The sequence below is a fragment of the Halichoeres trimaculatus genome, unplaced genomic scaffold (genome assembly GCF_033239565.1).
Source record: "Halichoeres trimaculatus isolate MK-OKI-2021-1 unplaced genomic scaffold, fHalTri1.1 fHalTri1_scaffold_6, whole genome shotgun sequence".
Taxonomy (NCBI): Eukaryota; Metazoa; Chordata; class Actinopteri; order Labriformes; family Labridae; genus Halichoeres; species Halichoeres trimaculatus.
Genome location: NW_027437184.1, coordinates 20,851,350 through 20,873,623, shown reverse-complemented (window position 1 = coordinate 20,873,623; position 22,274 = coordinate 20,851,350). Strand labels below are relative to the sequence as shown.

General features: G+C 38.7%; 4 protein-coding genes across 4 annotated transcripts; 2 read left to right on the top strand and 2 right to left on the bottom strand.

The window, feature by feature from the left end:
* Window positions 1-5,604: 5,604 nt before the first annotated feature.
* or41a3 (odorant receptor, family 41, subfamily A, member 3) lies at window positions 5,605-13,380 on the top strand. Its single transcript, XM_074672445.1, has 2 exons — window positions 5,605-6,578; window positions 13,335-13,380. Exons 1-2 carry the CDS (start codon window positions 5,605-5,607, stop codon window positions 13,378-13,380), a joined length of 1,020 nt encoding a protein of 339 aa, XP_074528546.1.
* coa4 (cytochrome c oxidase assembly factor 4 homolog) lies at window positions 8,506-9,781 on the top strand. Its single transcript, XM_074673077.1, has 2 exons — window positions 8,506-8,660; window positions 9,383-9,781. The coding sequence occupies exon 2, from the start codon at window positions 9,412-9,414 to the stop codon at window positions 9,664-9,666; it is 255 nt and encodes an 84-aa protein (XP_074529178.1). The 5' UTR covers window positions 8,506-8,660; window positions 9,383-9,411; the 3' UTR covers window positions 9,667-9,781.
* On the bottom strand, window positions 10,516-11,496 carry LOC141791687 (olfactory receptor 1-like). The gene has a single exon (XM_074672316.1). It carries the CDS (start codon window positions 11,494-11,496, stop codon window positions 10,516-10,518), a length of 981 nt encoding a protein of 326 aa, XP_074528417.1.
* Window positions 13,381-20,293: 6,913 nt separating the features above from the next.
* Window positions 20,294-21,295, bottom strand: LOC141791792 (olfactory receptor 1E16-like). Its single transcript, XM_074672444.1, has one exon. It carries the CDS (start codon window positions 21,293-21,295, stop codon window positions 20,294-20,296), a length of 1,002 nt encoding a protein of 333 aa, XP_074528545.1.
* Between the last annotated feature and the right edge of the window lie 979 nt (window positions 21,296-22,274).

The window sequence follows — 22,274 nt, the reverse complement described above, 5'->3', positions numbered from 1 at the left end:
GCATGCTGCTTTATCAAGACTAATTTCTAAATATTGAAATATAACAACATGTTACAAAGTAAAATACAAAAACTATATACAAAAATACAACATCTCTGTATTAAAGTAGATGTACATATTGGATGAGGGTTTGTGTACACACATGCTTTATGCCATCCATGCATGACTCAGTGCCCCAGCGGACTGTCAGGTTGAGGAAGCCTTGACATGCCTCTGAGCACGCTGAAAATAATTGTTTAAGATCAAGGAGTGTAGTGTTGCTGTCAGACGAAGAATAGCTGTTAGGTCTTATATAAGCTCCAGGAAGGCAGGAGGAAGTGTTGCTCTTAGATCAGTTGGTGTTGCATGATGGCAAAGAGCATGCCTAAGCTCAGTCAGCTGAATGCCCCCTGGGATGCCTGTTGTGTCTTGAGAGAAAGTTGATGATATTTGAAGTTTTTGAACACCAGTGTCAAACGGAGCAGAAGTGCTCATTTTTTATCCATTAGCTGTGAGTGAAGGTATCATAAATCTATGCCAGAATCAAAGAGATATGGATCAGGTAGTTTCAGCACAGCCATTAATCAAAGGAACTGAGTGTTAACAGCAGGACACATTTGATCAAAATTTAATTTAACATCAAACTTAAACACACCAAAGCGTTCTACCTCTGGATAAAATATTCTAGTTTGATAATGAATACATGTTTTATAAATTAGAAAATAAAAAACACCCCGTCTAGTGGCAACTGATTCACTGTATCCTGACCTCTGTCTATATACTTAAAAATATGCATGGATGGCAAAAAGTCAATCTAGCATCAATTTTTATCAGTATTTATTGTCTCCTTGTGACACTTCAATGGGATTCTGCTTGAGATACAAAACTAATATCTACTAATCTATCAGTAAGGTCTGTGGTGACCCATGACAAAAGAATCATGCCTCTTTAACTCCTCAAGAGTCTCTGTAATGAGTCTCTCGTGTAATGAGTCTTTTGAGTAATGTGCCACTTGGGAGCAATGCTTAATGACCTCCTCTGCAAACAAACAAACAAACCAACTCTTGCCTGTTGGGCTAATTAATCTCTTCCCTCATTCATTAAAAATGGAAAAGAGAGGTCTGCAAGTATCTCAGTGAGAGAGATATATCTTAAGAAAAGACCATTGGTTAGAAATGTTTTAAGTAATGTTCTTGTGTTAAATTAATTTTTTAAATTATCCCTCAGAAGCACTACTTTCTGAGCGATAAACTATTGAGTGTGTAATAAACTGTGGAATATTGCTTCTTGCTCAAGAATATTTAAGCAGTGATTCAAGATTTAAACTTTTGCTCATGACTTGATGACTCATTTTTCTGAATAGGTGTTCAACAGTAAATTTTTACATGTGCAATAAAACTGAAGATCGCTCTGTATTTCTCTGTTCTTGGGTATCAGCCTGGGCTCTTTGGTAGGTCTAATTAATAACTTTTTTAAATATTGCCAACTTTGCCTTCTTTCTCACAAATTGTTGTATAAAGGTGCAGATGTCAGAACAACTTTTAGGTTATTTAAGTTTCACCAACATGATATGCTCCTGGGTCCATTTCTATTGAAAACAGCTAACCACCTCAACCCACTAAAGTAATACAGAGACAAGTTAAAGCCAAGATCATGCAGCTGATCAAGATTCAATTTGAGTAACAACAATCCATGCCCAAATTGAGTTTGAGCAAGTATTCTAAAAGGAGGAAATAAATGCTGGCATATTGAAAGAAACTGCCTGTGTTACTGGCTGTGTTACTGGCTGTGCTTTAAGACTTGGAAACAAGCTTCACGGGCAGAAGAGATCACATAGCTCAACGAGGGCTTTTTGGTCATATTAAAGAGACAACAACACACACACAGTGTACCTTACTACAACCTGCCGCCTGATTAGGGATCAAATAATTTTGTGGAAACATGACTGAGCTTTATGATCACACCAAATTGATTACCACTACTACTGGACATTTGACGTCATTTTTCCAGGTGTTTCATAAAACAGGCTGTTTCATGTGTGAAAAGTGAAGTCAACGTGTATCAACCTGTAACTCCTTTGTACTGACTCTCAGGTACTCATTTCAGTGGCTGCAACCTATGCATATTGCACTGTTATAAAAAAAAAAAAAAGTCAATGAAACGCACAGCAAAAGACCATCAAACAGCTACAGTAAAGACTGTTAAACCCCAAACTTTCTTTTACCATACCTATAAAATACATTAAATCACAGTAAATCGGGAAACTGGACACCTTTGACATTTTCAAATAAATTAAAATGATAACAATTTACCGTGAAAACAAATAAGTATGTAGAAATTTTAAAAGAATATTCTGTAATGTTAATTAAAATCTTACATTTTAAAGTTATATTTGGGCAACTCTACAGCTTATGGGGTGAAAATTGAAATTTATGGAATAAATCTGTTTGATAAGATAACACAAACCTTCATTTTTACAGGAGCAAATTCTCAATAACACAAACTGTAAAAAAGGCAATTATCAACGCAGGAAGACAATACAATGGAACATTGTATCTCATAAGAAAGAGATCCAATTTCAATAATAACAATAACAATAATAATAATACTTATTATTATTATTATTATTATTATTATTATTATTATCATTATTATTATTATTATTATTATTATTATTATTATTATTATTATTATTATTATTATTATTGTTGTTGTTGTTATTATTATTATTATTTAGTGGGGGTTTTTTTTCCAAGTTTTCAAGGCTTTGTTGACCCCTTATTTTCTTTCTTAAAGGAATATGTTGTTGTTTTTTTAATGATTCTGCAGTACTGAAAACATGACCAATGCCAACTCAGGAGCAGTTAACACAATCCAAGGTGAATCGTTACCAACTGTGTATTGCACAAGCTAATTTTAAAAAGGCCAACCTGAACCTGAACCTGAAGGACATCAGGGCTTGTAATGGCTGTGATCTCTCCGGCCCATCTTCTAAAGCCCTTTTGGAGAAGAGGCCACTATTAGAAAATTAACAGGTTTAATGGAGCCTCTCAAGCACACTAATGACTCATTAATATCAGTATGCACCCTTTCCTATAAGGATTTTAATTGCCAGACTGCAGAACCCCCTTATGCGTGCAGATGAGATTAATTAGGCTTAAGCCTTAACAGTATAAGGTTTGTTTGTTGCAGCCGGGCCCTCATTAACCAGCTTCCTTTTGGTAATGACATCACAAGAAGGGCTCATTAGCAGGTTCCCAAGAGTCTGAGAGGAATGTGAAAACCTTTTTGTTGGGGGTCACAGTGTCCTGTTGGCGATAAATGCCTTCTTAGGGGATACTACTCATAACTTTTTTAAATTCATTTCCTACAGCTGAGCTTTTGAAGATGTAATACAGAATTGCCCAATCTCATATATAATTTTGAGAGAACAAATCGCTAAGTTATCAGCATTTTCTGTAATCAAGCAGTCAGTCTGCAGTGTTTCTCCATGCCATCAAGATCCGGAACACCATGTCATGTGGTTAAAGACTCAGAATTTTAGGGTTCCCATTATGCCTAAATTAAGAGCTGCCTACAGGAGGATGTTGTGCAGTTGAGCAGCCTAAAGCTGGCTTGAACAGTCAGTGAATCATTTGACCAGCTTCCACATTGAAGTTCAGAAATGTATGTTATCATCATGTAACATCATGGCTGCAATATACTGCGATAAGAGTGGTGGTCTTCTAAACCCAATATATTGATGCTTGTACAATGTTTTCATTTTTTTATAGTTACCCCGTTTTATATCTCTCTGCCCTTGTATTGGGTTTATTTAACAGTCATACCAGAACAGATGTAGGATGAATTACCATCAGATTCCTGCATGGCAATGTTTTGGGCAGCAAGAAGTAGGTAGGTTTACAATCCTTCAGTCAGTTATAGGAACTGGTCGGAAAAACAAATTTATAATGAAAAAAACAAAATAGTTTAAAGCTCCTGTGAGGAGTATTTTAACTGGTTACAAAATAGGCCAAACTTAATATTGATGTTTTTAAAAGAGCTAATAAGGAAAACCGAACCATCCAAAAAAAGAGTATGACTGTTTCCGTATGGCTATTTCAAAGTCTGGAACCACTGGCATGGGGTTGGCTCTCAGTCCAAAATGTTAAATACACACTGAAAAATCAGCCTTTGGTTGCATATTCATTCACAAGTTTTTGTTTGTTTGTTTGATGAAGGGTGATGAATAAGGGTACAGATATTTTCAGGGACTGAAGTGTAGGTAGATTTAAAGTACCAGCCTGTATTAGCAATATAAAAAAGTAACATAGTCCTGTTTCTGTACTGATCAGCTCGCTTTTATTTATTACCTTTCAAAAGTGTTTTACCTTGTTTTACCTCTTCTTTTTATATACCAGCTCATTGCAACTTGCTTTATTTCTAAAAAAATATATATATATATTGACAAGTAGTAATTTTATTTCTATTCTGTTTTCACTAACTGATGGTCAATCTTTTATCTCTATCTTGTTTTCATTGATTGCTTATTTCTTGTCTTTTTTCTTTAATTTTGTTTGATTGTTTGTGTGCTTACTCTTTTCTTCTTCTTTTTTTCTTTTTCTTTTTACTACTTTGTATCTTATCTTATCACTTTGTTTTTCATGTCTTGTCTCATCAGATCCATTTCCCTCTTAGACTCCCATTTCCCTCTACAACCAGTAACTTGAACCTTGCCAGATAGCAACTGCAAGTTCCTCACTGCAGCAAAGCTGAATGAAAGTAATTATTAATCATTATTTATGAAACAAAGAGAACATACAGGTCAAAGTTTACACATGCTCGATTGATTAGTTATTGAAAAAAACTGTTGGTACAGTTTAAAGGTTTAAAAAAATGAGAAAAAAGCTTGAGATTGCTTTCTTAATTAAAGTCAAGTCAAACTCTCAAGGTGATAGGATCACAAACTAAGCCCGTTAGGACCTTTTTTGTTTGTTTTGGCTCACCTCACCCTATTTAATGATCAATGCATCCCTGGGGGAAATTATGCAACAAAAGAGTTGTTATGTGTGTTTATCAATGTTTAAAGCTCATGTAAGGGGGCTTTTAGCTTGTTATAAAACAGAAATACCGTCAGGGATGCGTTTGATTTTGTCTAAAAAAAAAAAAAAAAGAAATGAAGACATTTCCGAAACAACATTCATCTGGGGGTGGGGGGTAATATTTGTTATGAATATAGAAAAGTCAGAAACGCTTGAATAAAACACCTACAACCCTAACTCTCCAAGGATCAAATTAATATTATTGCAGTGTGACTATGTTGAACATTTTCTACTGATTGATCTCCAGAGATCGATCGGTAGACTATATTGTTGGTGTCCACAAGTCAAACATGCAGCTGTCAGCATGCTGTGTTTAGAGGCAGCATCATGAGCTGTGCTGTGTGTTATAATGTTTCATAACTCTGAGCGTCAGGTAAGCTGCCTTCTTTGACTTTAACGCTGTTGTAGTTTCACAAACTGGGACCAACTCTGAACAAATAATGCTTTAACTGACTGTTTTGTTTAGAATGTTGTCTTTTTTTTGATTGTGCATGTTTTTTGCAGACACGAGGCCGTCCTCCGACACACAGACTGGATTTCAGCTATGTCTTTTCACAGGACTGCTTATAATGAATCTGTGATTGTTCGTCCTCTGGGCTTTTACATAATTGGATTTACGACATTTCCTCTCATTAGTGCCTACTTCATCTTCCTAGTATTTGTGTATTCTTTAACCATACTCTTCAACAGTTTGGTCATCTACATTATTGCATTTAATCGTTGTTTACACACTCCAAAATTTCTGGCAGTGGTCAACCTGGCAGCTATTGACATTATCCTCAGCACAAGCATTATTCCAAGCATGATAAAGGTATTCCTGGTAAAGGACAACTTTATTCCATACAACTTTTGTTTGTTGCAGATGTTTTTCTATTATGCTTTTGGGACTTTGGAGTCATATGCGCTTGCTATTCTCGCCTACGATAGGTTGATTGCAATTTGTTTCCCTCTGCGTCACAATTCCATCAACACACTGCGGAGCATGTCTTGTATCTTGGGTTCTACTTGGTTGATTGCTGTAGGAGTCATTTCATTTGCAATAGGAATAATGACACAACTGTCTTTTTGTAAATCCCTTGAAGTGTTCAGCTACTTCTGTGACTATGGGCCTACGTTCCGACTTGCTTGTAATGATTTCTCTTTGCAGTGGATGGTAGCCTTTTTGCTCACCATCCTCCTTCTTGTGGTGCCTTTTATCTTCATTTTTCTGACTTATACCGCCATCCTGGTGACTGTGTTTATGATGAAGTCGTTGGATAGCAGAGTAAAAGCTTTGGCCACTTGTGTCGAGCATCTTATTCTTGTCGCTGTATATTATGTTCCTCTTATCCTTATTTTTACTATTGGGTTTCATCTGCGTCTCATTGACCCTGACCAGCGTGTGCTGAGTCTGTCGCTAGCTTCTTGTATTCCACCCTGCATCAATCCTATTATTTACTCTTTGAAAACCAAAGAGATTAAAGTCAGATTCCTTGCATTGGTAAGAAAAAGTAAAATTGGCACAAATCATAAAAAGAGAAAATCTCAGAGGTTCAAAGAAGCCTTGCCGAAATCCAGGTGCTAAACCTTCACTTTGTGTGTCAAAAGCAAAATTCAGATTTCTAATTCCTTCTATAATCTCTTTTTTTTTATTGCAAACTGGATTGCATTTTGACTGTTTGACATTTATTGTGTGCATATCAGTTTCCCATTTTTGTTGGTTTCCACTTTCCTCTGGGTTACACAGAGGAGGGTGCTTAAATGGGACACACTTTTCTAACCAGAGGGGACAGATGAATTTTAGCTTCACTCATGTCTTTTATTTCATCAACAGACAAAATCTTCAAGGAAACTTTCAAATGCTCTGATTGCATGTTTTTACTGTGTGCTACAAAGGTTTCAAATCATCACCTCTTCACTCGTGGTGCTGCTGTCATGTCTTTTCTGCTCTGTCTGAATATGTCACCTAAAATGTGTGATTGCAGTTTTGTCAAAGGTGTCAGCAGGGCATCTCTGTGTTAAATCCGTCACTGATGTTCAAATATTTTTCCCTCTGAGATTTAAAATAATCGATCAAATGATGAAGAACAGCTTTGAGGTTTTTTTTTATTATAAACTGTATGCTTCTTTTCCAACTCAGCATATGTATATCTGATGGTGTTTAACTTGGAAAAATGCTGAATTATGACTAATTAGTGCAATTTTAAAATTCTGGCTTTTCTTTTGGAGCAACTGGTGATGTGTATTGTCTTTTACACTAAATTAATTAGTTTTGTAAATCCTTAAATGGATATCATGTGGTATCCCCATTTAACTGTCTGTACTAAAAAATGTGAGAAACTGTTGCCAAGACTGGTTTTCCATCTTAATTTTGTTCTTTTTTCAATGATGACTTGTTATGTCTGGTTTAACCTCAAACAATTGATTTTAAACTGCATTATTTCATGTTTTGTAATATTGTATTTTAAATACTCAAATAAAAACGAAAGAGGAAACAAATACAGTGCCAACATTGTCTGCCTGGAAGGCTTTTTATCAAGTGTGAATTGCAATGCCCTCAGTGGAATTTATGTCTTGCTTCATACTCAAGCATGTAGCGATGTGATTGAGCCAGGTGGGCAGTATATTCTCTGTGTTTTTTTTTTCTTTCTTTTTTTTTTTTAAGGGAACACTTTACAAATACATGGGTACTTTCACAGTAAAACTAACACTGCAAGGACAAAAAAATAAAAAACTACATAACACCAAAACAACCACAAAACGGTACCAAACAGCAATACAGCACAAATCTCTCACAAAGAGATTGACAAAACTGAATATTCTGCCAAAAATCTGCTCAACACATCACATATTCTGGTAGCAACATCAAAACATGTTTTGATGGCGTGCTGTACTAAAAAATTAAACAGTTACAGAATTAGAAAGCAGAATTCACATAACATTACATGTTGGGATATGTACATGGTTTCATCCTGGATCAGCAAAGCTGAACACGTAATATCATCAACTAAAACATCCTATTGGTAGTCCTCACACAATAAAGATAATTTTACATTGAAAGTTGTACATTTACGGCAATTGCTGTAAATAAGTAAAGTGTCTGTTAATGGTACTTTGATAATCTGTATGATCAATAAATTTTGAGTTAAATCATTTTAAGTCCATCAGATTTGAATGGTATCTTCATTCTGTGACATTAGAGGTTTCCTGAGTGATTTACCAGTGGGCAGAATGTACACAGCACTTTATAGATATGTCACGTTGTATTTCACATAAAAGAAATCTAGAAAAGCGAGAATAAAATGCTATTAGATGTCTGAAAATGTAGGTAGAAGAAAGCATGTCTGTAAGTGTGTCTCTGACACATCATAGGTTTCTTCTATAGAGCCATTGAGTCCACATAGAGTTTTAACACTGTAGCTGTACGTTCCTATGGTACGTTCGATGTACAGCGGAACTGACAGAAGTGTACACCGACGGAATTAATTCATAGCTGCACCGGTCCTTCATCAGGGTTACATCCTACCTCTTAAGTCACGTAACAAAATGTAGAGCTCTCAGTAAGTGATTAATCGTGAAACAAAAGCACTGGCGGACTATTTTTATGACAGAAACAAAAAGGTAAGAAATTTGGAGCATTTTTGTTCGTTGGGTGTTTTCTCGATGATATAAGCTAAAGGCTTCATGGAGGACTGGGGGCAGGACGGACTCTCCGCTCTACTTTCTTCTTACACAAATTTAACTCAGTTCAAAACATAGGGAAACTATGTTGGTTAAAGGTCACTAACAGATAAACTAAAATATAAAACGATACAGAGAGGATGGTTTACATGACAACAACTCTTATTTTCATGTCCAGAATTCAGTCTCAAAAGCTGTTACGTCCGTTAATAAAAATGAAAGGAACGCAGCAAATCATTTAACCTAAACATTCAGAGCACAATTATTATGCTCTGAATGTTAGCATTGGTATGTTAACATACTAGGTTATTAGTTACTATAAGTTATAAAACCCGAAACAAAAGTCCGTGGAGCTTGTTGTGTTCAGATGTGACTCCAAACGAGAGGCTTTAAAATTAATCAGTCAGAGTTGTTGAGATTCGTAAGTGGTTTATAAAATAGCATGACACAAGACTACTTAGGAACAGCATGTTCCTGTCAAAATCTGGTAATATACTTAATGTACATGTTTATTCCCTGTTATCTTTTGGATGATCAGTAGGCTACTCAAAGACTGTGAGCTAAGAAAATCAGCTTCAAAAAGGGGAATTAGATCAACACTGCTGTGCAAATATGCGTTTTATTAAAAAAAAAAAGTGTTTTTCTTTCAATGTCCTCCACAGAGTGCCTTTTAGCACCTACACTGAGCAGGATGGCGTCTCCCTCCCCACATGATCGCAGTCGTAAAGAGGAGGATGAGGACGACCCTGTTGAAAAAATGATAACCCGGACTGGCTGTGCAGAGCTACATTATGCCGTGCAAGAGTGCATGGCTGAGCACCAGGACTGGAGAGCATGTCAGAGCCAGGTCCAGACTTTCAAAAACTGCATGATGAATTTCCAAAATGCCAGGAGGGAACAGCTCAGGAAGCAACTCCAAACCTCTTCTGAGTCTGCACCCAGCTGAAATGAAGACTAAAAACACATTCTCACACGGGCACGCGCACACGCACACACACACTCACACACACACACACACACACACACACTCAAAGACTGGTACTTGTCAAGGACCTGCTTGACTGTATGACTTGTAAAATGAAATAAAGAACTAAAAGTACTTATAATTATCTTCCACTGCTATCTTTGTTTTTGTTAAATAAAGTATCTTAAGCTATCTACATTACTTGATTTGCCAACTGAAAGAATATCAGACATCACTGACAGAAATTGATTAGAATTTGTGCAAAATGCATTTAATGTTCAGATCAAGTCTAAGAATACAAATGATCAAATGATTTATCTTGCTTCTTCAGTTTCTAGGCTACAGGTTACAGGGTATTTTTTATGGTAGCTGTTAAAATTTGAAATCAAGGTTGGATTGGTTTTAGCTTTAAGACACCAATCCTGTTGAGTACAAGCACCAGCCACTAGATGGTGCAATCCATTAAATAACTCGGGTACACTATCCTGTGACCTCCTGACACTCTTGTCTTGTTCATACTTTTATCTTTATGCCAATTTATCTTGTACTTCCTTTCAAAAACATTACACAAACATTACAGGACCACACCTCAACCTCATCCCTTGCGATACTATTCAAGTATCTGCCTATGAGATTCAGAAAAACATGTAATACATGGACAGGAGATCATTAGCTAATAAAACCACCACAGGTCATATGCAGGTAGCAACTTTATCATGACTCACTATCTAAAAAAGCAAATGATGTTAAAAAAAATTTCAAAGTAAGGGACTTAAAGCAAAACTTGCAGAAAAAATAATAAAAATAAAGGCACTTCTATTTTTGATAAGCTCACCATTTTCTGGTCAAATCACTCATCTTATTTCTATGGCAAAGCTTCTTGATAGCATTGAGGACTTCTTCTGTTTTTAGGGAGTAAATAATGGGGTTAAGCATTGCTGGTATGGTGTGTGTCAAAGAGGAGTTGATGATCCTGGCATTAGGATGGATATGAAAGGCAGCTGTTGCTATGTTGGTGCTGATAATTGGGACAAAGAAAATGCCCACAAGGATCAGATGAGATGAACAAGTTTTGAATGCTTTAAGTCGCTTCTCTCTTGATGCAATCCTTTTTAGTGCAACTGAAATACAAACATATGTCAGTGCTATCAATATAAATGGCATACAGAGGAATACACTGACACCAACATATGTCATGATGTAATTTAAAGAGATGTCATTACAAGCCAGTCGATATACAGGGCCATAATCACAGAAAAAAGTCTTCACCACCACAGATCTACAGAATGACAGACGATCGATGAGCTTTATAATAAATACCAAAAAACTGATGCTGAAAACCCATGAAACCAACAGCATCACACCTATAGCTGGTTTAGTAACAATAGTGTGGTACCGCAGAGGAAAGCAAATTGCTATGAATCTGTCAAAGGCCATTGTGACAAGAGTCCATGACTGCACACATCCAAACAATATAACAAAGAACATAGAACTCAAACAAGCCTCATAGACGATGTACCTCCTGTTGAATAAAAAGGTGTCCAAGAGTTTAGGAATGAGAGCAGTGCTGCCACATAAATCTGCAAATGCCAGGTTAAACACAATCATGTATTTGGGAGTATGCAGGGCCTCGTGCAGGTAAATAACTAAGAGGATGAAGCCATTCCCCAGAACAGTCACAATGTAGACAAAACACAGGAACACATAGAAATACTTTGCATGAGGGATGTTGGTAAACCCACTGATATAGAGCCTTGCAGGGCGAACAAATGTAGAATTAAACATGATTGCTGCTTTTTCTTCTTGAGCCATGACCAGTGCCTGTTTTGGGATTTAAGAAGAGGAAAAAATATTTAAGCATGCAGTTGAAAAAAATGATGCAGTCTGACTCAGCTGTAAGACAAGTGTGCTGTGCTGTTTAGACTGGCTGTTTAAACTGTGTCTTAACCTGATAGTTATACGCTTCTGCTGTCTCCCTGTGGACAGGTTTCGCTGTCACTCAACATGTCCCCTGTGTGTCTCAGCACTTATCACATTGTTGTCCTCGAACATGGACTCAATTAGCCATTGCCACCAAACATCATTGTATCCGTTTTTAGAGGATAGTTGTCAAAGTGGCAAGGAAACAAAACTGAAATGAGTTGTTAAGCTACCATTTAATACTAACTGAAAATGATACTGAGAGTTAAGGTACGAGTTGATCTTTGGCATTTCATTTACAAAGTCATTTGTCCATCCCTGTGAAACAATTTACAATATTCACACTCTAATCACTGACCCTGACACTGGACTGCACTTTGTGTAGTGTTATTTGAAGCACCAAACATTAATCCACCATGAGCAAGTGTTCTGGGCCCTGTTCTACGAAGCAAGTTCAGCCTAGCGGGATAGCCTTGGAGCTACCTCTCTGAACTGAGCACGGTAGCCGGCGGTCTCGCTACACGGTTTTACGATGCTGGTTATCAACCTCATTAGTGGATCCAGCAAGGCAATGAGCGCGTGCACGCATATAAGGCAGAGCCCGCTGCATCTGATCAATTGCGAACATGGAGCAGAGCAGGCCGGAGAGAGAAGGACCGCATACTTCACACAGGAGGAGCAGGAGGTGATCATGAGGAAGTATTATGAGCTGAAACATTTAATTAACGTTAAAAGCAACACCGTCGCCGCAGCTAAAGCACGGAAGGAGTGCTGGCAGAAAATCGTCATTCCCTTTAACTACGTGTAGAAAGTGTCATGCACTACCAACCCCTCCCTGGAAAACCGGTAACTTTCATAAAGGTGGTCATCCCAAAAAGAGAATGGGTCGGGCCCCGATGTCCACAGGATCCTCTAAGAACGGACAAGCCATTTTTTTGTGAGGGCTCATTGGTCAGTGGGCGGGGTTTTTATAGTCCGCAAGTTCAATCTGGAACCTAACCTGCCCCGGAGCAGGTTAGCCATTCAGCGTACGTTGCCATGGAGACTCGCCTCGCTGAGGAGTGATCCCGTGTCATAGAACAGGGAATCCGAAACCTATCCCCAAAGCTACCTCGCTATCCTGCTTCGTAGAACAGGGCCCTGGTAATGGATCGCGTGCTGATCCTCAACCACTGAGACTGGGAAGAACTAGGCTCTCCCCCTGAGGAGCACCAGGCCGGACTTTGTAAATATTGTGCCCAGTCCAGCCACTTTTTGGCCAGCTGTGCCGAGAGAAGAGCAGGCGGCAGAGAAAAGATGGGATCAGTCTCGATAAGTCAAAACACTCTCCCCTGACCTACCCCTCACAGACTTAATCTAGTAGAGCCTCCCTCTCCCCTTTTCTCTCTCAATTGCCCAGTGCTTATCGATTCAGGAGCAGACGCTAATCTCATGGACTACAGCTTAAAGTGATACTCCGGGATGGAACAAGTTGGGTCCTATCACAAGGTTTAGGGCAGAAATTACCCCTACAGCAGTGTTTTTGTGCAGCAGAAGCCCAGGGCGCTCGCACCAAAGACCCCCTCCCTGCTCGTCAGGCGGTTTCCTCTGCACTCAGACGGGGCCATTTTATACTTGACCAAAAACACAAATAAACGGACTCCCACCGAAAAAATCTAGTATCGGTCTGAATTCACGATCTTGTGCAATCTGTCTTTTGGCCATCCTCTCTGCTGTCTTGCTAACCTTTCAGGTGTGTGTCTCTGTAGTTGCCCACGCCAATCTCCAGTGAGCTGATTTGGGGGGATACCTCAGGGTCAGCCAGAAAAGTCATTATATGTGCACATCCACTAAATAAGGTGAAAGACCGACCCTGTCACACACACACACACACACACACACACACACACACACACACACACACACACACAACAAAGGGTTGTTCAAAGGTTTTTGGGCTCTGCTAACTTTTATTGGAGGTTCGTTACCTTCCATCACCTGGTCCATCGAAGACGCTGTTAGGCCTGCTCTGTCTGCAGAACAAGACGCCTGGAGACCCCCCTGCTAGACTGTCACTCCCTGCTCATGTCACATCCATCTGGTCATACCCAGCACTTGCTTTTGTTACTGGTCTTCCTCTAAGGTGACACCATTTTGCTCACCACAGCAGACAGATTCTCCAAGATGGTCAATTTCATTCCCCTGTCTAAATTGTCCTTGAGAAAGAAACAGCCGAGTTAGTTTTGCAAAATGTTTTCCGTGTCCATGGTCTCCCTTGTAGTATATTGTCTCACTGAGTTCATGGCATGGTTTTGGTAAATGTTCTGTTGTCTCTTGGGGGCCAATGTGAACCTGACCTCTGGTACCATCCACAAACAAACGTACAAGATTAATCAGGAGCTGAAGACTGGTCTGCAAGTTCCCACTTCCCAGAGCCCTGTTGGTCCCTGTTGTATATTGTTAGTTTTGTTATTTTGCTGAATTTGTCTCAAATTTTCAGTAAACACTCGCATGCATTGTTTGCTAAGCCAAATGCAAAATTTTAAAAGTTGCAAGATGAAATCCAAAAATTCAGGAGGAAACAGCTGAGAAAGCAGCAGCAAACCTCCACTGAGCCAAAACACAAACATTCTCAGGGGCTGGGACTTGTTGAGGACTTGTTTTAATACATATCTTTTACATCGAAAAAAAGAACTAAAACTACTTGTAATTTTCTAGAGCTTTCCACTTTGCCTGATTGTTCAATTTAAAGAATGTCAGACAATGTAGCCAGAAACTGGGCTGTACGGTGGTGCAGCAGCTAGCACTGTTGTCTCACAGAAGCTCACCTGTTTTATAATCCTGGTTCGGGCAAGATGGGCCTTTTGTGCGGAGTTTGCATGCACTCCACACGCACACATGGGTTTTTTAAGAGTAATCCTGCTTCCACCCAAAGTCCAAAAATGTGCACATGTGGTTAATTGGTGATTCTAAATTGTCCCATAGGTGTGAGTGTGTGCATAAAATGTTGTTTGTCCCAGCGTGTCAGCTTTGTGACTGACTGGTGACCAGTCCAGGGTGTACCCCGTCTCTCACCTGAAGACAGCTGGATAGGATAAGTGATAGAAGATGGTAACCAGAAACTAACAGGTAATCCAATGTGGAGATTTATTGCTGTTTTTGTTTTATATCCAAACAGGAATGCATCTTGATGTACAGATCAAGACGAAGCCAAAGTATGTGGAAGTTAACCAGTATGACAGGTTGGATTTTGTTAGACTCTAAAAGTATAATGTCTTTTTCCAGCATAGAGAGTCCCTAATGTGTCAAAGTCTTTAATGTTTTCGAACTCTCTGAAACCATCTTACAAACCCAAGCTGAAATCAGCATTATTACCTAGATCAAAACATGTTATGCACATCCATCTCATGACAAACACAACAAAAATCCTCTTGACATTTCAAATTTTAAAGCAGTGGCGGCTGGCCAATAGAGGGTGCTAGGGCACCGCCCCACCATCATTACCATCAGCATTACCTTTAAGAATGAGACATTAAAAAAGAAAAAGAAAGAAGAGAGAGAAAACATAAATAACACAGTGAAGTCGCTCATAGCATTACCTTTTCAGAGGAGAATTTATCCAGAGGAGGTGAATATGAAAAAGCGCAGACCTTTACAGTATAATGTTGCTTATTTTGTTTTCATTGATGTAAATAAACGGCTGTGAAACTCTAGTACGTTTGCTTGCCTATTAGTATATATACTAATATATTTATATTTATATTTATATTTAGTAAGATATATATATATATATATATATATATATATATATATATATATATATATATATATATATATATATATATATATATATATATATAGTAATATATATATATAGTAATATATATATATAGTAATATATATATATAGTAATATATATGTAGTCCCCCCCAATGAAACTCCACCAGCCACCACTGTTTTAAAGAGCTATAAAATTGCTCTTACAACCAGTGAGTCGTTACTGATAAACTTGCTTTATAACATAGTTAGACCATTTGACCAAGTATTTTGAGTACTTTCAAAAACATTGCACATATGGTTGTGGTCACTATCCAGAACCCTTTACACGGATATCAGTGGTTTAAGGCTAAGATGTTTAAAACAGCTTTTTGCCTCTACAAAGCAATATTTGCAATTTCTGGGTATCAGGGCTGCAACTAGAGATTATTTTAATTATAATAATAATAATAATGTTTATTTATATAGCACCTTTCACAGAGAAAACTCACAAAGTGCTTCACAGAATTCAAACATCAGTCGTTTCCACAAACAACAAATAGAAAACCACAGAGAAAAACACAGATTCATAAAAGATCATGATCAGCAAATTATTCAACATGGTCAAGGAACGCTTGCCTGAACAGGTGGGTTTTAAGTTGCTTTTTGAAAATGGCAATGGATGTAGCATCCCTCAGGGTCTGGGGGAGAGCGTTCCACCATCTAGGTGCAACAGACTCAAAGGCTCGGTCTCCCCGGGTCTTAAAACTAGTATGGGGAACAATTAAAAGTTTGTGACCTGCAGACCTGAGTGACCTGCCAGGAACATACACCTGAAGCAGCTCACACAAATACTCAGGAGCCTGACCCCGTAGAGCTCTAAAAGTTAAAACCAGCACCTTAAACTGGATCCTGAATCTTACTGGAAGCCAGTGTAGGGATGCCAGTACAGGGGTAATGTGACAATATTTTGATTTTTTTGTCAGAAGCCTTGCAGCAGCATTCTGAATAATCTGGAGACGATCAATAGAAGATTTGTTCAGGCACAGAAAGAGAGAGTTACAATAGACCAGGCGTGATGACACAAAGGCATGAATTATCATTTCAAGTTCTCTATGAGAAACAATGGATCTCAGTTTTGAGATATTCCTCAGATGGAAAAAACATGTGCGGGTCAAGGCCAGAATGTGTTTATCAAAGAGCATGGCCTGGTCAAAAATAACACCAAGATTTTTCAGGTTAGAGCAGACATTAGATTCCAAAGAACCAATACGCTTAGCAATCTTACCAGCAGTACCTTCAGGAGCGACAATCAAGACCTCAGTTTTGGAAGCGTTAAGTTGAAGGAAATTATTGCTTAACCAGTCATTGATTGCGAACAGACAGTCATGCAGTATGTTAAGGTTGTCATTACTGTCTGGATTAAAAGAATAATACAACTGAACATCGTCTGCATACATGTGATAAGAAATGCTATTAAACCTATTGATAATAGTGCTGAGAGGGAGCATATACAAAGAAAACAGAATTGGGCCCAATACTGATCCTTGAGGCACACCACATGACAAAGGGACTGAATCAGAGGTATAAGGACCAGCAGCAACAGAGAAATTCCTACCACTGAGGTAGGAGACAAACCAGTTAAGAGCGCTGCCGGAAATACCTACATGGTCACGGAGCCTATTTAGCAAGATTTGATGGTCAACAGTATCAAACGCTGCACTAAGGTCAAGCAGAATTACAATAGTGGACTTGCCAGTGTCGGAGGCCATCATGATGTCATTGGACACTCTAAGCAGTGCAGTTTCTGTGGAGTGCATCTGCCGATAACCTGATTGAAATTTGTCAAGGATGTTATGTCCATGTAACACAGGGACTAGTTGGTTGGCAACCACCTTTTCAAGGATCTTTGATAAGAAAGGCAACTTGGAGATAGGCCTGAAGTTGCTCATTACTGAAGGATCCAGGTTCGGTTTTTTAAGAAGAGGCTGGACAACTGCTTGTTTAAAATAGGAGGGAAAGCAGCCAGACACAAGGGAAGTATTGATAATATGAAGCAGGGGAGGACCAATGGAGGTAGCTACTTTTTTCAATAGCGATGTGGGTAAAACGTCTAACGGGCTGGAAGAGGATTTAGTTTTGCTGATGAGCTCAGTTAGATCCTGTAAGGAGATAGGTGCAAAACTGTCCAGTATAGGTTGACGTTTGGGACAGACTGGGGGAGGGTCAGAAGAGGGGATGATACTGGCTCTGACACTGGCCACTTTCTCAACAAAAAATGATAAAAAATTGTTACAGTCTGAGACTGAGGAGGCAGATACAACAGAGGTCTGAGGAGTCAAAAGATTGTTTATAGTATCAAAGATAATTTTAGGATTTCTCTTATTGGAGGAGATAAGATCAGAGAAATAAGCTGCACGAGCGGCTTTGACCATGGAATTGTACTCTGTTAAAAGTTCTTTAAAACGAACACGATGGACTTGGAGCTTAGAGGACTTCCATAGGCGTTCAACACTCCGCCATTTACGTCTCTTTGAACGAATGTCATCATTGATCCAGGGGGTTGAGTTGACAGAAATGACAGTGTGGGATTTCAGGGGAGCAATACTGTCTAAAATAGCTGAGCAATGTGAATTAAAAGAGTGCACTAGAGAGTTCACATTTCCCTTATCAACAGAAAATAACTCAGAGTGCTTTTTGAGAGTAGAAGCAAACTTCACGGCAGAGCGATCACATAACCTACGTGAGGATATAACACGCTTGTTGACAGTGCAATCAGTACAAAGAGATAAATCCAAAAAGATACAATGGTGATCAGTCACAGGAAGCTCTTCAGAGCCGGTGAAGTCCAAGATGAGACCATAGGTAAAAACCAAATCGAGAGTGTTACCCTTGATGTGAGTAGGGCCACTGACATGTTGGGTGAAATTAAAAGAGTCAGTGACTTTTAAAAAGTCTACAGCAAAAATACATGCAGGATCATTTATAGGCACATTAAAATCACCGAGAAGGAGAATCTTCTCAAATTTGATTATGGAAGCAAGGAAGTCGCTGAATTCTGATAAAAAAGAGCCATTAAAACCTGGAGGGCGATAAATTAGGACACAATAAAAAGGGTTAGCGCACCCAACTTTAGTCACTAGGAGTTCGAACGAAGTGTATGTTCCTGTGCACACCCTGCGGGATGAGAAACAGTCCTTGTTCACCATAGCAAGCCCACCCCCACGGCCTGTGGTTCTTGGGGCACAAATGAAGGAACAGCCATGTGGGCAGAGCTCGTTCATAAAAATATATTCATCCTTCTTTTGCCAGGTCTCTGTGAGAAACATAATATCTAGATCTTTGGAAAGGAATAAGTTGTTCAGTATGAACGATTTGTTGGTCACTGATCGGGTATTTAACAATGCCAGCTTGATTGACCTTGGCTCTACAGGGGCGGTAACAGGTGCTGGTCTAAGTGGACATAGGTTGTGTGTGCTTCTATGACTTGTGAATCGAGAGTAAGGCCTGTGCAATCTGTTAGTCACTCTTACCGGGATACTCTTGGGAGTAGTAAGGCCGCCGCACAGGTAGGGGGGGCTATGCTGGGTAAAAGCGAGTCAGGTGGAACAGGAGTGGAGGGTCAATCTCATGTTCGAGGCTAAGAGGCTAATTATCGATAACTCTGACTATTTTTTTTTATAATTTATCAATGCAAAATAGTAAAATTCCCCAAACCAAACATGCTTCGTTATTTAAGTTGATGCCTCACTGATCTGTTAACATGTGACGCACACAGCCCCGCAGCCCAGGTATTCTACCGTATAGTCAAGTAGGTGGTGGCAGTGCACCTTCAGCTAGTTGCTAACCGCTAAATAATCCAGCAAGAAGGAAGAAGACAAATAAACTGAGGACAAACTAATACAGTGATGGTGCAGCACAGTGCTTCAATTATGGAAAAATGTTGTCGACGCTTTTACTAATCGATTTTTATCGATTCAATTGATTTGCCATTGCAGCCCTACTGGGCATAATGATACAATAAAGGTAAGATAAAACATGATGTCATGGTTATAGAATCAAAAAGCAAAACAGGGCTTGTAACCACACACGCACGCACACACACACACACACACACACACGCGCGCACGCACGCACTCACGCACACACACACACACACACACACACACACACACGCAGACGCACGCACGCACGCACTCACGCACACACACACACACACACACACACACACACACACACACACACACACACACACACACACACACACACACACACACCTTTTATTTGAAAAAATACCTCTGCAAGAAAGTGAAATTGTATGATTTGACTGGGTTGAGAAAAATTAAGTAGTTTGATTTAAAAAAATGCTAAGTCCAACATTTATTACTTCCTCACACTTTGTCTTAGGGAATCTTTTAATAAATATGAAAATGCTATAGTTATTGCTTTTACATTAATGAGGAAGCTATAACATTGAAATTCATACTGTATTTGCTTATGGTCTTTGTAATTCATTGATAAAGCATCACATTTAGGAACAATCTTTTTCATAACCAGCTAAAAACTCTGCACATGGGCAAAATAACGACAAAATGACCAAACCAGGTAGGTATAACAAAATGTTTATTTTTATATACTGACTTAACAAGACCAAACAGTGCAGTTTTAAAGTATGAATAAAACAATAAAAAGTTAAGTAAATCCTTGATTATCATCTAATTTCATATTGTTAAGTTAAGTTTTTGATGACACATGGACAGGGGATCATTTAACAACAAAACTACTGTCACCATGAGTCATATGCAAGTAGCAACTTTATCATGTCTCATCATCTAACAAAGCACATGATATAAAAAAAAAGGTGTAAAGGTGGGAGACACATAATGAAAAGTGCAAAAATAGAATAATAAAGACAGAAACACACTGCCTTTTTGATAACACCCATTCGTCAATATTATGGGAATGATAGAAAAACTCCCCACTTTCTGGTCACACCACTGATCTTATTTCTATGGTAAAGCTTTTTAATAGAGTTCAGAACTTCTTCTGTTTTTAGGGAGTAAATAATAGGGTTAAGCATTGCTGGTATGGTGTGTGTCAAACAGGAGTTGATGATCCTGGCATTAGGGTGAAGACCAGAGGCTACTGTTGCTATATTGGTGCTGATAAATGGCACAAAGAAAATAGCCACAAGCATCAGATGAGACGTACAAGTTTTAAATGCTATGAGTCGCTCCTCTCCTGATGCAATCCTTTTTAGTGCAATTGAAATACAAACATATGTCAGTGCTATCATTATGAAAGGTATAAAGAGGAACACGAAAAAAGCGATAGATGCCATTACAATATTTAAAGAGTTGTCATTACAAGCTAGTCGATAAATAGGGCCATTATCACAGAAAAAAGTCCTCACCACCACAGATCTACAGAATGACAGACGATCAATGAGCTTTACAAGTATTGACAAAAAACTGATGCTGAAAACCCATGAAAACAGCAGCATCACACCTATAGCTGGTTTAGTAACAATAGTGTGGTACCTCAGAGGGAAGCAAATTGCTATAAATCTGTCATAGGCCATTGTAACAAGAGTCCATGACTGCACACCTGCAAACATAAAAACAAAAAACAAATAACTCAAACAGGCCTCATAGACAATGTACCTCCTGTTGAATAAAAAGGTGTCCAAGAGTTTAGGAATGAGAGCAGTGCTGCCACATAAATCTGCAAACGCCAGGTTAAACACAATCATGTATTTTGGAGTATGCAGGGCCTCATCCAGGTAAATAACTAAGAAGAGGAAGCCATTCCCCAAAACAGTCACAATGTAGACAAAACACAGGAACACATAGAAATACTTTGCATGAGGAATGTTGGTAAACCCACTAAGATAAAATCCTGTGGGGCGAACAAGCGTAGAATTAAATATGATTGCTGCGTTATCTATTTGAGCCATGAACCAGTGCCTGTTTTCGGATTTAAGAAGAGGAAAAAAATATATAAGTTCCATACATTTTCAAAAAGTTGATGCAGTCTAACTCATCTCTAAGGCAAGTGAGCTGTACTGTTTAGACTGGCTCTTTCACTGTGAGGGACCTGATAGTTATATGCTTCTGTTGTCCCACTGTGAGTAGGTTTCTCTGTCACTCAGTATGTCCCCTGTGTGCTCAGCGCTTATGTCATTGTTGTCCTCAAACATCACTGTATTTGTTTCAAGAGAATAACTTTTAAAGTAGCGAGGAAGATCTATGTTTACATGACGAGCAGAGAAGACAGAGCTGTACCTGTGGCCTTGTGGCATTCTGCTGTCTTGGAGCACTTTAGGTTCAGTGTGAGCTCTGATGAAGGCCATAAGAAAGTGGAAGATTAAACTGCGACTGAGTGTTGACAACTTAGAGACTTTGTTGCAACATTTCATGAGTTTTCAGACCCCTATGGAGAGTTTTTTTGAGATGACAATTCTCGTAACTTTTCTGAAGTTTGGAGAATCTGAGGTCAAAGCGTGTTTTGGTCTCCTCAGTGATCAGCGTGTGTGAGTCCTTCCCCTATTCAAAACACAGACAGACAGTCCTCCTCATTAACAGCAGTCTCCTCCTGCTGCTCCAGAGCAGACAACTGCATCCACATGAATCACACAAGAGTGTGTCTCATTATGGTTACTTCTGCCGCTCATGCAGCTCCTTAGTGCAGTGAGTGCGTGTTAAAATTTTCAGTTTGCAAACTAAAAGCAAATAAATGATACTTGTTCATGGTAAACTGCACTGACTGCATCTTTAAACCTTAAAGTGCAAACTAATACAAGACCGCATCTCAAGAAAAGACATTAATATTATGAGTGCCTAGCATTGTGTTGAAGAGATATAGTGTAGTTTATAGTGGATGTGAAAGATTTAGTGTTGGTGAACGGTAACCATGTGTGAATGATAAAGCATTCG